General features: G+C 40.9%; 1 protein-coding gene across 5 annotated transcripts in view; it reads left to right on the top strand.

Annotated features, from left to right (window-relative positions):
* Nucleotides 1-16,066, top strand: part of septin9b (septin 9b) — a 57,502-nt gene that overhangs the window by 25,427 nt on the left and 16,009 nt on the right. For 3 of the 5 annotated variants that reach the window (XM_085354947.1, XM_085354946.1, XM_085354948.1), the window contains one exon: nucleotides 15,711-15,887. In XM_085354947.1, the coding sequence (XP_085211073.1) occupies nucleotides 15,711-15,887 (177 nt within the window). Of the gene's footprint in view, nucleotides 1-4,760; nucleotides 4,821-15,156; nucleotides 15,216-15,710; nucleotides 15,888-16,066 lie in introns of those variants that run through there. The other 2 variants (XM_085354949.1, XM_085354950.1) reach the window with 2 other exon arrangements.

The raw sequence follows: 16,066 nt of genomic DNA, 5'->3' as shown, positions 1-16,066 counted from the left end.
TAGCTGGAGATATATTTGCAGACTAATCCAGCAGAACTGTTAATATATGTTTGGCGATTTTAACCAGAAGTTGAGTCTTGCGAGAACACTTTTGGGTGTCCTCGCTCATCACACATGCTGTCTCCATTTGCACCACAGGAGAGCAGAGCAACCACAGCAAAAAAAACACAACAGGAAGTCTCCAGCAGACCCAGCTATCTTCCCCATAGATATCTAGGCCAAGACAGATGTTCTTCTTCTTTCCCCTTCTCTGTCTTGTTCCTTACTTTCCCAACCACCCCCACCCGCTACTTTTCCTGCTGCTATCTCTCTTCTCTGCCTCCTCTTTCCCTCCCGGCCTTCCTTCCCTTTGCTTTCTGCTCTCTCCTCAGCTCCCCAACCTCTCCTGGGGAGGATGTGTCACTGAGTCCGCTGAGTCATGGAAGCGACTCTTTTAATCAGCTCAGTATGTGCTCTGCCCTGATTGGGTAGCCTTCAGAAATCAGCTTTGGCCTTAAGGCAAAGCTCGTATTCCCCTCAGCCATCCCTACATATTAGCATTCGGTTACCACAGGTTTTAATGGCTTGATGTATTTGAGCTGAAATTAAAGTGAAAGAGGAAACTCTTTATTTATTTAGATTTACAGTGAAGCAGCGACACGTGGATCAGGCCACAGATAGCACTGTGTGGCTGAAGTAGAGGTGATTGTTGGGTTATTTTGGCCGTCTGAATCACTTATTTGTTGTGCAGATATGAGTCATAGCATTTTAGCATGGGATGCATACTACACTCTAAATATACATTGATAAGTAAGGAAATGTATCTATAATACACAAACACACATATTGCACCCCCGCCTGCTTTTTCTGAAATCCGTCTTTTAGGCTCTTTGCAGCACTAATAAAATGTCTCCTCTCCTTTGATGTTTGTTTCCTCCAAGAGGAAATGGGAACTTCAGACACTGGTGTGTCGCAAGGTCCATACTGACAACATTGTTTATTGTCTGGTGACAACTGAAGGGAAAATATCTTCTTTGATAAAACAGAAATTTGTCAGAAAGCGTGTCACCCGAAAAGGCATGTGGGACAGTGAAAACATTTATCTTTTTGGTTTTTTTTTCCTTATGTAGCAAAAGTTCATTAGATTTATATTCATAATTGAATCTGATGACAGCTGTGATACAAGCCCAGGACATAGCCTAAACTGAACCTTGGAACTGCTGCATATAGCTTAAAGTTGTTAGATGCTTTAGTCATATAGATCACAGGAGAATTAACCATAAATGATGTCTCACAAAGTTATGCTGGTGTTCTAGATACAGACATCAGATAACATGGTTGATCCGGTCCTGTGGTAAAGCTAATCTTTTATCATGGTCCGAGTGAAGGAAGTGAATGTAAACTTTCTGAGCAGTTGCTCAGTATTAAATCGATTTGCTGTTTCTATGTTTGAGATTTCTTAATAGGTGTATCTTAAAAACTCGTAGCTTGTATATGCAAACTGATAACAGCAGTGAATATGTTTGGGTACCTGATACCCACAACACACCATATTGCACGTTTGCTTTGGTTTCATATTCACAACAAAACCGCTGCCAAGAGTCAGATTCAGCTCCATTTTTGACAGGAAGGAAGTATTTCTGCTGAATGTTATGAAAACCTCTGTCAGACCTTCAGCCTGCATGCTGATGGAAAAAAAAAGCAGAGCCAAGTCAACAAAGGAACAAATTAATCACGCTCTTCTTCCAGTAAGTTAAGATTAAATCCACTTTGTAGCAGAAATCTTTCTTTGTCTTTATTCATAAAAATCTGTTCTCAGAAAACAGCTCCTCGCACGCTGACTGCACTATTAGTATTTCTCAGTCGGAGGGATGGATTTGATCAATGTGAACCTCTATGTTGTTGGAGAGGAGGGACACAGGAAGCAGGAGCACAAGGCCTACACATTTCCAAGGAACATTTGGGATTTGGAAATACTTTCTGCTGTTTCGCAGCCAATGCTTACTTCAGTGCAGCTTCACACAAGTACAGTCTAGTTCTTACACGACTATTTCATACACTGAGCGGTGCTGGGTTACCACAGCAAAATAAAAACAGCATGTGTAACAGGGGGAACATCCAGGACATACGTTTTCTGTTGGAAAACAAGTAGTTTGGCATCACTGGAAATAACCGTATTGGGTTTTTGGTTGCAGGTTAAAACGGCAAAGACTTCTCTTACGTCTACCAATTAAGAGTGTACCTAAAGCCCACTGAGGCAAAGCTAAAGCCCAGCTGGCTAAGCATAACAACTGAAAGGAGAAGAAAACAACTAAAGTTAATCATTCCTTGAGTCTTTATATCAACCGCCTTGGACCACAGGAAGCCACTATACCTGGTCAACACATAACCCTCCAAAACAACACTCATTAATTGTTTGGTAAGCTTTACTGGGGGTGGGGGCGTTCTTACAAACTATGAGCTTATTTCCTTGTTGCCAGTTTTTAGAGGGAAATCGAAGCTGAAAAGGGAACGGTGCATAAAACAAGTAGATCCTTTTACAGCATTTTTCGCAAAATATTCCTTTATGTAGTTTTATTTTTATAAACTCTGAAATGTTCTGAATTAGTCATGGTTTTGGTCATGAGTCAGCTACAGCTGGAGGGAGAGGATGCATGTTGGTGTGTGTGTGTGCCAGAGGTGGGACCAAGTCATTGTTTTGCAAGTCTCAAGTAAGTCTCAAGTCTTTATCCTCAAGTCTCAAGTCAAGTCTCAAGTAATGTCAGGCAAGTCAGAGTCGAGTCTCAAGTCACTGGTGTAAAAGTCCAAGTAAAGTCACAAGTCTGAAATTTTGAATTTCAAGTCCTTTCGAGTCTTAAAAAAAAAAAAAAACGAAAAAAAGCATGTTGCAGTTATGCTAAATGTAAATATTAGACCATGTAATTTTTAAATCTGTGTTTTTCTCAACACATGACAAAATAGTGAACTTAGAAAATATACACAAATTGTGAAATTGCACCTCTTTAAAATGCAGCTCAATTAAACCTAGCTCCAAGAATAATTTTCACCGACAGTTCTGAGATACGCTGCATGTTATTCTTGGATGCGGTTGTAGGACCGGCTTTAAAATCGCATGACAAAAATATCATACATAAATAAATGATATTTTTTTTAAAATATCATTTAAAAAAAAAAACTGCATCACCAACGTAGCCTGGAAAACATTTGCTAGTTAGATGAAGTCAGCTATCTCATCGTAGCATATTTATATGCATATTTATAATTATACGCTTCTTGGAGTGAGTGCATACACTCATGAAGTTTAGTAACTTCCGGTCACTGCAACAAGCCCAGGTACAGTTTACCGACGGATGGGTGCAGGACCTTGAAATGCACCGTGTAGAAAGTAAAGACCATCGTACATATCATAAGTTTACCAGTCTCACAAATCGTCGTCATAAATACACATTCGTTAACCGTTTATTAATAGGACCTTTGAGCTCAACGGTAATTAATTAGCAGTGGAAATAATTTCTGGTAGCATCACAGAAATGTAGCAGTGACAATAATATTGTATGCTGTAATCGCACTGGGCAATTAGTGATACAAAACAACAGTTTTATCCTGTGAATAAAAGTATATGTTTTTGTCAATGTACCATAATAACAGAAGCGAAACGCAATATTGTGTCAGGACAATTCACTATTTATGCACAATAAATAAAGGAGCATAGCGCGACAATTTCTGTTCAGCGCCAGACTTGCTTGTAACCTATATCACCAATTATGTTAAGAAAAATGACGCATTAACTACAACAGCAGACTGACCTGTGTGGAAATGCTTGGAGCAGACTAACCTGTGAGCTGGAGTGTTCTGGGACGTTATAATTGGTCTTTGAATGGCTGCAATCCAGTCGCCTCTTTATTACTTCGGAAACATGGCTCGAACAATTTCTCTTCAACGACGTAATCCGATAACAACCGATCTCTTTACCCGTCGGCTTCCCGTGGCTGTCATGCGACCGGCTATTGCAGTTAATAATACAACAGCTTCTTGACATTTTTGTGTTTCTTTTTTATCGCTGTATAACTGATTTTAATTGAAAGCCTGCGTGCGCTAGTACCGCTTGCCACGAGTTCCCAAAATCCTTTGCGGTTCTACCCGTGAATGACGTTACATTTTCAATCTCTATATAATATGCGTGTTAAATTTTATATTTGGGGTAAAATATCAAGTCTTTTCAAGTAAACCGGTTCAAGTCCAATTCAAGTCCCAAGTCATTGGTGTAAAAGTCCAAGTCAAGTCACAAGTCTTAGAACATTTTTTCAAGTCAAGTCTAAAGTCATAAAATTAATGACTCGAGTCTGACTCGAGTCCAAGTCATGTGACTCGAGTCCACACCTCTGGTGTGTGCTGCCTATTATTTCAGAAAGAGGCGCAATGAGGACTGAAGGAAAGACCAAATGCTGTTAGTGTGCACACACAGATAATCTGTTACACTTCTTGCTGTGAAGCAAAGCAGTTGGGGGTGGTAGAGAGCATATGGGCACACATAAGGACAGGGAAGTAGGTATTGCCTGTTGTATTGTGCAAACACACACTCTTCTTTTGTAATTTCCTTTTCCCATAAAGACATAAAACTTTATCTATAATAAATGTGGTTTAGGATAGCTCGCTATATCCACAATATTCCTCATTCACTTTCTTTGAATGAGGGGTGTGACTGCCGAATGCCTTCTTAGCCACTTGGGATGGCAGTCACATGACCACGTGTGGGCGTGGCCGGGAGGAGAAGCGGCAGCCTGGCCTCTACAGCTGAATCTGTGATTGAGAGGACGAAAGAGAGGAGAGGAAAGGGTTGGGTGAGTTGTGGATTTTTATGTTTACCGTGTACTTTTCTGTTTCGCAGTAACAGTGGGGAATGGTTTTAGAAAAAGTATAAAAGGGGGCAGGCTGTAAGAGGGAGGGAAAGGGAAACAAAAGGGCGGTGTGTCGGTGTGTGGGGAGGGGGTAAATGTGTCCTCTGGGGCTGTTTGGTGTCAGAGTTAGTTTGCTAGGTGCTTCATGTGTGCTCAGAAAGTAAAGTTTTGAAGCTGGGAGTAGATTAGATGGGGTTTTTTTTGCAGGAGATCTGTACAGCTAGCCAAATTTAGTGTAAATACCTTAATTTTTCTCCCTTTCCCACTCTTCTTCTTCTTTCCTATTGTTCAACTATCGGGAAGAGTTTGGGGGGTCAGCATTGCTACTCTCCCCCCTCCTTACTTTCCCCCTCCTCCCACCCTCTCCCTTTCTTTCTTGCTTTCCCTCCCCATTGTGTCCTCAACTCTGAAGCATGGATGGGTAGTCAGCCTCGCATAAAGAGGCAGAGTGATTGACCAATCAGGGTAGCCCGTATTCCTCTTTAAGTTGCATGCCTCCAGGGTTCTCTGTAGTAAGGATCCCTTCTTTTAGCCTCAGCTCTCCTCACATCACAGTTTCAAGGCTCTGTTTGATCCAGTGCAGTGGATTAGCCAAGGACCGATGGACCTAAGCTGTTGTGATGTGATTTAATTTTGTCAATCCCTTGTGTCTTCTCTCCAGAGAGTTTGTTGCCAAGTTCAGCTAAAGGTGAAGAGTCAAACAGGTCATGTTGTGAGTTTGAGATTTGCCTTGAGACTTTCTCAGGGAAGGACTTATCTCTTCCTCTAACTCCTGTCAGTTGCTTCAAGCAGGAAGAAAATTGTGCAAGGATGTGATTAGTCACTTTAGCTGTGATCTCATACTTTTGGTGTCTCCGATGATCTTCTCTTACCCATTTTTTTAGTACAGTAGCTGAACAGTTGCTTTGTTGGATACGATGCCCTTGAATCCCACTCATCTCATAGCTAATGTAGCAGATGGATCTTTCCGCTCCATTTGCTCTCTTGTTGTGTTATTGGAAATGTTCTCGTTAACCAACACGAACCAGCTGCATTTCATCTTAATGTCTGATAAGTAAAGAGATGCATTCATCCTTGCGTATTGCGTCTGCATGAATAAATGCATGCATTTTGTGTTGCTACCCTGAAGTCACTGTAGCGCCACAATACCACCAGAACATTATTGAATTAGGAAATTAATTTAAATGTGTTTTTCCCCACAGCAGTCGTGCTGCTGTCACTGTTACAGCTTATCACACAATACATTTGATATTACTTACTCCTAATGCCTCACGTCTGATTTACATGAAGCATTATTACAAAATCCTTTGGTTAAAGTCAGTCATCCATTGTTTACATGCTACTAATCAGATTACTGTAGCTGGATAATAATAAGTAATTCAATCACAACAGGTAAACGCTTCATTAGGATTGTTTGGGGCTAGCAGCCCAAAATAAATGAAGGGGGTTACTTCCCCTTCTGTAATTAAGTCTTGCATTATCGTGAGCTTTGGCAGATGGATCATTTTCAGAGACTTATTGTTGTTTTGCGAGCGCATAAAGACTTCAAACCTGATCCTTTAAAGGTATAAACCCACCCCTGTGGACACATAACCCACTGCTGGTGTCATTTTTGACATTCAACACACTTTTGGTGTTCTTGACCAAAGAATTTTCCCCGAAGGAAGAAGAGCTGAGTGGAGAGGAGTAGTGTGAACTTGTTTTACTATTAAGAAACAGGCTGACAATATGTTTTCACACATTAGCGTGCACACCTTTTACCCACATGTTAAAAGCTTGCTTGTCTTTCTTGTTCGCCATTGTGAAGTTTTTATTCATTCTTGTCTTTGTCAGGTGGTGGTAGGAAATAAAAATGCACGAGTCATAAATGTCACATTTTGTTTAAAAAATGGCTTGTTTATCTGCCCACAGCTGACATTTTCTGTCTGTACGTATGTCAGTGCCTGGAGGAAGTCAGACATGTCACGTCCTGTCAGAGGTGACAGTTTGAGGACCTGCCGACACTGGGTGGGTGGAGGGGGTTAGAGTGGATTATTATTTGCGGTGGTCTGCTCTACAGAACTGCACCAGTCTATAATATTATGCTCTGCTGTGGCATCTTGACTCTAAACTGGTAATAGAAAATGATACAATTTGGTCTATGGCTTGCACACAGATACCTCATGGTTCTTTAAATTAGAATCAGTTTTTAGCTTTGGCTCACTCTGAAGTCTTGACTTGTAGCTTGTCTATATAATTGCATTGAAAAGGGTCCGTTAATAGACCCGATTAGCTGGATGTTTTTCTGAACAGATAAAGGGTACAACAAAACTGTGTGCAGAAGAAGTGCAGAAGCCATTTGTGCACAGCGAGTTGCTTCTCATTTCCCCCAATTAAGTGCTGCCCATTGATATATGCAAACAAGCCAGCCCCTTTCCCACTTGATGCTTAGTGGTTGCTTGATTTATTCCTTTATGGTCTTTGTTTGTCCTTTGCCCTATCCTACTTCCCTTATTGCAGCTGTGGATGGTTCTGTGGTGAGACCCTCCTAGTTCCCCTTCCATGTTTCTCAGAAACGCCCGGGCTTCTGAGTTACAGCTGTGGTCTCTCAGTCTGCTGAGTGCTGCCCAGAACAGCGGGCTCTCACAGTGGTACACAGCACCACAGTGTCTGCCCTGCTGCGCTGGGCTTTGTATTCTCCTATTGTTTTTCAGCTTGTCACTGATATTGTTTCATTTGGCTCATGTTTCTTTTCCTTTTTTCTTTTCTTGACTCGTCCTTCACCTAAAGGGTCCTCCATTTACAGCTTTCTCTGGTCATCCACTCTCACTCTTTCAATCTTTGTGAGGTATTTTGTTAAAGGTCCTTAACAGACGTTTACGAGTGACAAGCATATCAACACCATCTGCTTTTGCTCCACACCGGGACAGCGGCTGCGTTCTCAGTGGGCTGTCATGTTACAAGACTGAAAGATGAAGTGGGCCAGTAGCCTTTTCCAGACCTTTTCTTGAGTTCTCATTTCAGTTTGTGTCAGCTCTTTCCTTGACTGACCTCACAAAATCACGCCATTTTACGGAGAAAGGAGAACCTTTAAAAGTGGATCTGTTAGGGGTTTCCCCCCCCAATTTTTTTCTACTCCTGGATCATTATTATGCCACTGAGACATTATACAGCAGCCGCTCAGACTTGCTTTTGAAACCTTCAGTTAATTAGAAGAAAGTGTAACAAAGTGTAGGCAAAAGAGCTAAAACAGCTTGTTTCAGTGTGAACTGAGGGGCTGCAAAAAGGCCCAGCAGATAAATAAAGATTATTTTGAAATAAGAATCATGCAAAGCTAGTCTACTAGAATGCAAAGGATAATAGGTCCCTTTTTAATCATTGTGTTCCTGTGGTTTGAACTTACAGATTGGGGGGGATTATGTTTGAGGGATTTCCTCTGTCAGGGATACACATGAGAGCCCAGTGAGAGGCTCCACTACCCTTCCAACTTTGAGCTGTCAGCCTCGCTCTGTCACTGCCTTCTGTAAACATGTCATCATGTTATCTCCATCAAACAGAACACAGGGAAGGCTTAAGCTAGGGGCCTGTGCTGCTGTCAGCTTCACCAGGCAAAACCTGTCATAGGCTTTCATGAGGATTTAAGAAGGACTTGTGGATTGAGCGTTTACAATATGGATAAGATGATACAAACACCACTTGGAAATAGACCTTGACGGAAAAAGGAAATGTGAGCTAGTGCTGTGGAGAAGAATTCGTAGCATTCTCACACGATACGCAGTCGTGTTATTTAGACTAGTCGACTTTATAGCTTTTGTGTGTTTAAACTTCAGACCTGTGTTTGGCGTATGTGATCATTATGACTTCACAAGAATTCGTTCATGCTTGTGTGATTTAGGTGATTCAGTTTTATCTCATTTCTTTGAAGACAATGTTGTACGCCCTTGTAGCAGGAGTTGATGCTAATATAGGCATATATTTGAAGTGTAAGTGCAATATTGTATGCTCTATTTGTTTTGTTTTTTTAATTGCGTTATTTTGTCTGTGTCACAGTTTCTATAGGATACTTTTGTCTGATATTGCAACTATTGGTGAAAATGGTTAAAAAAAACAGCAGCTTTGAGTAGAACTGGGTTTTAATGCAATTTTGCCTGAAGATGAAAATCTTTTTAAATTCTTTAACTGATATTTGGCATAGAAACATTCCATTAAATTATTAGAGGATGCTAAATTGTGCGTATATTAACCCCACACTTCTATTACTGTGTACTCTTGTGGCTTCCTTCTTCTCTCTGGTCTATCTATTGAACTCTAGACAGCAGCTGGCATAAAATTTAACGATCTCTTCCTCTCGAGAGCGAGACGCCACCTCTGGAAATGTAATTTCTGGTTTAAGAAGAGAGGAAGGGATGAGGACAGCAACAGAAAAACACAAACACACACACATGGGAAAGGAAAGGATCAGGGGATTTGACTCATGGGAACCATGACTTTTAAAAACATAACAGAGCATTCAGAAAGCAGATGATGTTAAAAAGCTGTGTGAGTGCGACAACAAACCTGATCTTCCTTTTACCCAGGGTTCACTTCCCCTCAGGAGGGACTGGAGAGGTTTTGAACACAGGAAGAAAAAGGAGAATCTCAAACTGTAATGCACATTTACCCTCATTATTAAGATTAATTGAATGAAAGTGGACTTATCAGTGATTTAAGTATAAGAGCTAATCAAGATTTCCCAGAGAATTTTTCTTTTTTCGTCAACAGACATTAAACGCTTCACTTAGAGTAAAGAATCTGACTCTTTAACAAGTAACTTTCAGGGAGGTAATCAAGATCTGAAAATGTAAAGTTCAGTAGATTTTTAAAAACTCAAGTGAGTCCAAAGACATAAACCAAGTCTTGTGTTTGTATTTTATTATAACAGAGATGCTGCTTATTAACATTGCTGCATGTAAACAAAAATTCAACCAATGCAATATATGTAGGAATTCTAGCCACGAGTAATTTGCAGACCATGTCCTTGGTTATTTTGGCATTCTGATGAGCCTCAGTGCAACAAAGTTAAATACTCTCTGACTGCTTCGGAGGATACTAGCAAAAAGTTTTTCATAATTCTGTCTTTCCTTTCTATGAGGCTAGAAACTTTTGTAGCTTTGTAGCTTCATGCACTTTAAACCATTTATCTTATGAACTGTTTGAATCCAGAAAAAAAGAAAGTTATGTCCAGCTGTAAAATCCTCAGATACTGGGTTAAGCAGCATATTGCTTTTGCCGGGGCCCAGGTTTGAGTGCATCTTGACCATTTGCTGCTCTCTCCCCAACCCCCACTCTTTGTTTTCCTGTCTACTCTACTGTCGTCTCAAAAATAAAGGCTAAAAAGCCTCACAGTAAGTCTTTAGGGGGGTGCTGTAAAATCCTCAAAATGCACAAATTTCAAAGTGTCAGTCATCGACCACAGCGTTTAAACAGTTTGGCTCATTTGCGCTAATTACATGCTGAACACGCACTGATTCATTTTACTCATTTCTTCTATCTCTCCTTCACCTCCTGCTTCCTTTTCCCTCTGCAGCATTGTCAGGGTCTTGGCTGTAGTCGAACAATAACAGAGAAAAACTTTCATGTAATTTAAAGCAGGGCTGAAAAGTGGTGATGTGGCGTCCGCGGATCGATGGAAACTGAATTTCTTTGGTTTGAGGAGGCTTTTCGAGAAGACAATAAAGGCTTTGTTTCTTGGGAAGGCATGTTCAAGTTTCACTTGGTGAATATTAAATGTAGAGTTGGATATGATATGCCTGATGGGATTTTAATGAAGGGCTTGGGAGGGAGTGTTGAGTTATGTGTGAATGTGGAATGGGAAGGGGATTCTCTGTTACAGCCAAACAGAGTATTATATCTGACGGAAGAGTAATACTGTGTGTTAGTTTTCCAGGAAGGTTATATTACAATGCAGTGGGTTTGGTGTCCAGGATTGCACTTTTTGATCTGTCAGCTGTATGCAAGTTTTGAAATCTCAAAGTGGTCTATCTTTCTACTCTTATGATATAAGAATTGCTGCCTGAAAGCCGTTCTGTGTTTTTGTCTACAAAAAAACTGCTGGTGTTGAAGATAAACGGCAATCATTTCTGTTCTGTGAGTCGTGGATGTTGAGCTCTCCTCACTTTCACTCCCTCCGCAGTCCTCTGAGGACATTACCTGATGGAGATTAAAATGTCTTTAATCTGCCCCCTGACTGGTACGAAGTCTGAGTAATGCGCATATGGGGCCATGTAAGAATAGGGCAGATAACTTTCCAGTTAATTACCAGTGAGCGAGGGGTTGTCACGCGTCCTTGATAATGCACCTTCACCTAAACCACCCAGCTAGGGCAAACTGTCAGCAGCCGTGTGCTACATGTGACAAAGGTCAACTGCATGAAATTCAACAACTTGGTTCTCCCAGAATAGTTCATATTTTTGTATGACATAAATTTAAGTCAGAGACAGTTTATTGCAGGCTTTGTGAAAGCTTTTTCATATAGTAGATGCAGATAATTATCTATTTTAAACTGAGATGTTCTGTAGCACTGTCACCTAAATCTAAGAGGTTTTCAGATTTCACTGTCCTGATCGTAGCGATCAAAGTTTGCAAGCTGTCTCTGTAATTGCATGGGCTTCCTCCATGTCCTGCACCAGCTCATAGACATGCACGTTAAGTCAGTCATTGACTCTAACTTGGTTGTCGATTTAAGGCAAAAGAAGTCTATGGACCAAAGCACTTTAGGAATGTATGGTTAAATAGGACTTGTCGTTTCAGGCTGGAAAAGCACGATCTACATGTCAGTCCATTTCTATTACATTAGGTATCAAATGGGATCGCTATGGAAAATGATAAGAAATAATAGTTCATTAAACAATAGTCGGTTTATTCAGTGGTACATTTCTATAAGATAAGGCCTAAATATCCTTTGCAGTATCTGCATGTACAAAACTCTGTAAGGCTAAAATATCCCCGATGACGTGTCTAACAACCTCGGGATTACTTTCACAGACTTGACAAGGTTAAATTCAGAGAAATGGAGGATACTGTACAAGTGCTAAGTGATATTTCTTGTGGCAAATTAATTGATCCTCATGAGTACAGTTTGCTGGTGTATGCCTTTAAGCTGTACAAACCGTTTCAGTGCGGATGTAAATGCTGTGGTTTGTCTGCTGTGAGGCCCTCTGTGACAAACAGGAAATCTTTTAGAAAACGTGCACAACTGAAACTCGTTTTAATAGAGCAATTATTTTGTAGCATGCAACTCCTATTAAATAAAGACACATTTCGCCATTAAGACAACATAAAATATGTTTGTGTGGAAAACTGTGTCGACTTCTAAAGAGCAAGAACAAAACAGCAAGATGCCATCTTGAGTGCAAATGAACGTCAGCTTCCCATAAAGTGCCCTCATTTGAAAATAACTAACAAGAGATTGGAGTAATCTCTTTGATGGGATCTATCCATTCATGCAGGGAAAAGGCTTGAACTCCTCTCCATTCATTAAACAGAGCTCTGAAATCAGTTAATCCCAAAGTGCTGCTTTTTCATATTACGAGGCAAAACATCCTCTGTCTAGTGGGGTTTTTTTTTCTTCTTTTGTCCTCTTCAAAGTGATCTTAAGACAGAATATTTTTGCAGATTAATAAAGCTGTTTTCATTTGAAGTAAGATTCAAGGGCGGTAAAATAAATGTAGTGTGCTTTATCGGTATAGGTGCTCGCTGAGGCTCCTTGATGCATCGTTGTAGTCCACTGCACTTTGCCATCAATTGCTTGCATCTCACAGTTTGATATGTTGTTCCATTATGATGACTCTGCTGAGTCTCTCTCATGTAGAAGCAGTCTTTATTCAACGGCTGTGGCAGCCAAATCATGATCTGAGTCACAGCCTTTGTTTCTGTTCATTTATGAATGAGGTTTGGCGATTAATATGTTCTGCCACTAGCAAGCGTTATTGGTGCTTTTCTTGTGGAACTTTACAACATTATAATCAAGATCTGATGAAGAAATGGTTTTAGCAGAATTGGCTCTTATGTACGTGAAGACCACAAATAATTCTTAGTAAAGTAGATGCCCGCTAGTGGTCAGTTAATGTATAGCTCAGCGATTAATTATATTAATCAATTAGCTGTGGGTTAGCTCAGAGATTAAAAATGAAAGTTCTTGGTTCTCCTTGGAAAAGGAGAAGTGACTTTAAAAACAGTTTCAGTATGCTTGACAGCAGAGAGCTTTCAGGCACTTTCCTGGTATTGATACTTGTTCTCCTTTTTCCCTACGTGTATCACACATTTGTCTGTTTTTGCAGGATTTCAGTAGCCTGGCTTGTTTGCCCCACCTAGCTGGTGGCTGTCCATTATTAGAAAGCAGACTTATAACGTAGTAGGTGGTCTGGGGCTGGCATGGTCAGGGTGACCAGAAGGCAGTTTGGCAAATGCTCTGGATATCGTCATTAAAGCGATCTTTCATTCTGTCATTCAAGAAGCTACTGTTGCATTCACGTTTGATGTCATTGTGCATAGTTAGCAAAACAACAATTTGTAAACCTGTACAAATATTCTGAAACACAGGCTAAAGAAATACCAATCCAAAAACCTTATTGTATCATGTCCAACAGACAGCAGTTATGTGTTGGGTTTCCTGAGGACAGCTGTGCTGCTCGAAATGATCACACTGTGCAGTATTGCCAGGAGGTTTACATCACAGCATGGGTTAAACTCCTGAATTGTTGTGGTGGATGGATTTTCCCCCCATCGAATTGAAAAAGAAATAGCATTTTAATTTCAGTTGAGTGATTTCTCAAGAGAAATGCATTGTTTAGTGATCACTTATTGCCTGATGATTGATTTGTTGAATTTTATCAAGCCACATGAGTAGTTCGTCCACTAAACATTTGGCCATCAGAGTCTGAAAGTCAGAGGTCTGATGGATACCACAGAGACTGCTGAAGGTGCAATAACCTTACTCGTGGTCCAAAATTGTGGCTCTTTGTCTTGCTCAGAGAAGAAGCGGTCATTGATTTCAGACGTACTCAGTATTATGCAAGTGTGTAGAAGGTTGAAATTATGTTATGTTAGTAGACATTCAGTTCAGTTCAGGTTTATGTATATCGCACAAGCTCACACAAGCTTCTCAGGGTGCTTTGTATTATAAATTGAAGCACCCATCTTTGAGACAGAACCAGTGATGGTCAAATGCTCCCCAATGAGCAAGAACTTGGAGACGGTGGGGTGGAAGAACTCAGTTTTAACAGGAAGAAACCTGCAGCAGGCTCAGGAAGGGGCAGCCGTCTGCTACACCGGTTAGTTGGTTGCTAAGTGGAGGAACGTAGAAAAAAAGATGACACAGAGACACCATGAACAGGAAACAACACAAACTATGGGACAATGTAGACAGATGGTAATGACATGCATTAGTGACGCATGAATGCGCAGGGAGTCGACAAAAGTGAGTGGAGAATGGGACGTCCCCCAGCAGCCTGAGCCTATAGCAGCATAACTAAAGTTATGGTGGTTAAGGGCCAACCCTAACTGTAAGGTTTAACCAAAAGGAAAGTTGTCAAGGTAGTCTGATAGCACTGCAGCCATTCCTGTTTGAAAACTCTTATTTAACTTCCTACCTTCTCGTCATGCATGTAGTTTACCTACTTTTTGTGTTATATCTATTAAAATAACTGGGTATCGGTGAACATGTGTGCACTGTTTTTCTAATCTTGGCTAAGGGAAGCATGCATGACTTGTAAAGTAGAAAAGTCTGTGGTTTTCAGGCTTGTGCTGACTAATGGTGTCCACTTGAGAGTGGACACCCACAATCTTGTGAGTCTTTGACTTTCAGCCTCTGTGGGTAAATCTCTGTTTTCTATGCCTGTAAACAACCAGCATGGTATCAATATAAAAACAAAACGCTCACAAAAAAATGTTTTTGTCTTACCCATACCCAGGAAGAGAGAAACTCTGAGCAGGGAGCAGTATCAGAAAGTTCATTGTCATAACTGCTTCATTTATATTTATAGCGTTAAAAGGCATGATGCTGCAGAAAGCACTTTATGGACAAGCTGTTGTTTTAGCGTGCCTCATATAAAGATAAATCCAGGATGGCTGTAACAGATTCAGTTTCAGGTACACGTCTGTGGTTTATAGTGTCTTTGACTGCAGACCTCACGCAGGCATCGGCACACGCTGTCACAGTACAGGAAATGATATCTCCTCCTACCATAGGAGTGAGTCTTGCTGTTGATGCAAGCACATACTAGTACAGTTGGTAGGGTTGAACTGTTTTTTTTATTTTGCCTGTTGCAGCAGTGCTTTGGCACACAGCCTTCGCCTTCAATTGATCCGCCTTAAAGTGAGGTAAGCTGTGATTTATATTTGGTCGCTTCTTCCACCGAGGTCTGTTTCTTTTGTCTTCCTTATTAGTTTATCTTTACTGCAAAACACAGCTGCATTGTTTGACTGTGGCTCCAACTTCCACATCATTATTTTTTGAAAAAGTCAACAGCTTTTGTGCAATGGGTTGCTAGCGTGAGGTGGTTGCTGGAAAGTTTCTTGTTCTTCTATAATGTCTCATTTACACAGTAACTTGTAAAAGGGGGTTGGTGCTATGAATTTTGAGTCTGGTATCCTGTTTCACACAGGAAGTCAGCCTCTCAGATGAGTATCGTGTATGATTTGCACTCCTAACTTGGTGTTCACTGCAGTTAATAAGGTTTCACTTGAATTTATGTTGCTTGTTCAAATGTACTAAATTTAAACGTTAACTTCATAAACTAATGTGCTCAAACATCAAGCTTTGGGGATAAACACCAACAAAATACACTAATTTGTCCCCCTCTTTGTGTCCCTTAGGGTCAGAGGTCAATCTGAGCCATAGCAACATGTCTGAAGCCACCAAGCCCCAACCTCAAGCTAAGGGGGAGAAGACCCCGATCAGCGACACCAGCTATGTGGGCATCGATGCCATCCTGGAGCAAATGAGGAGGAAGGCCATGAAACAAGGCTTTGAGTTCAATGTCATGGTTGTGGGTGAGTAAGACACACAACATTACCCAGTGAAAACCTGTGCTGTTGACTCTAACCCTGTCTTGTCAAATTAAATGGCCAGAGGGGCTGATGGCGCGATATGGCAGCCTCGCTTCTGTCAGTCTGCCCCAGGGCAGCTGTGGCTACAACTGTAGCTTGCCTCCACCAGTGTATGAATGTGA

This window comes from Diplotaxodon limnothrissa, linkage group LG6, assembly GCF_057381915.1.
Source record: "Diplotaxodon limnothrissa isolate DT_005_m linkage group LG6, D_limnothrissa_male_GT1.1, whole genome shotgun sequence".
NCBI classification, from domain to species: Eukaryota; Metazoa; Chordata; class Actinopteri; order Cichliformes; family Cichlidae; genus Diplotaxodon; species Diplotaxodon limnothrissa.
Note: the sequence above shows the minus strand (reverse complement) of the source record. Positions and strands in the feature narration are given on the sequence as shown.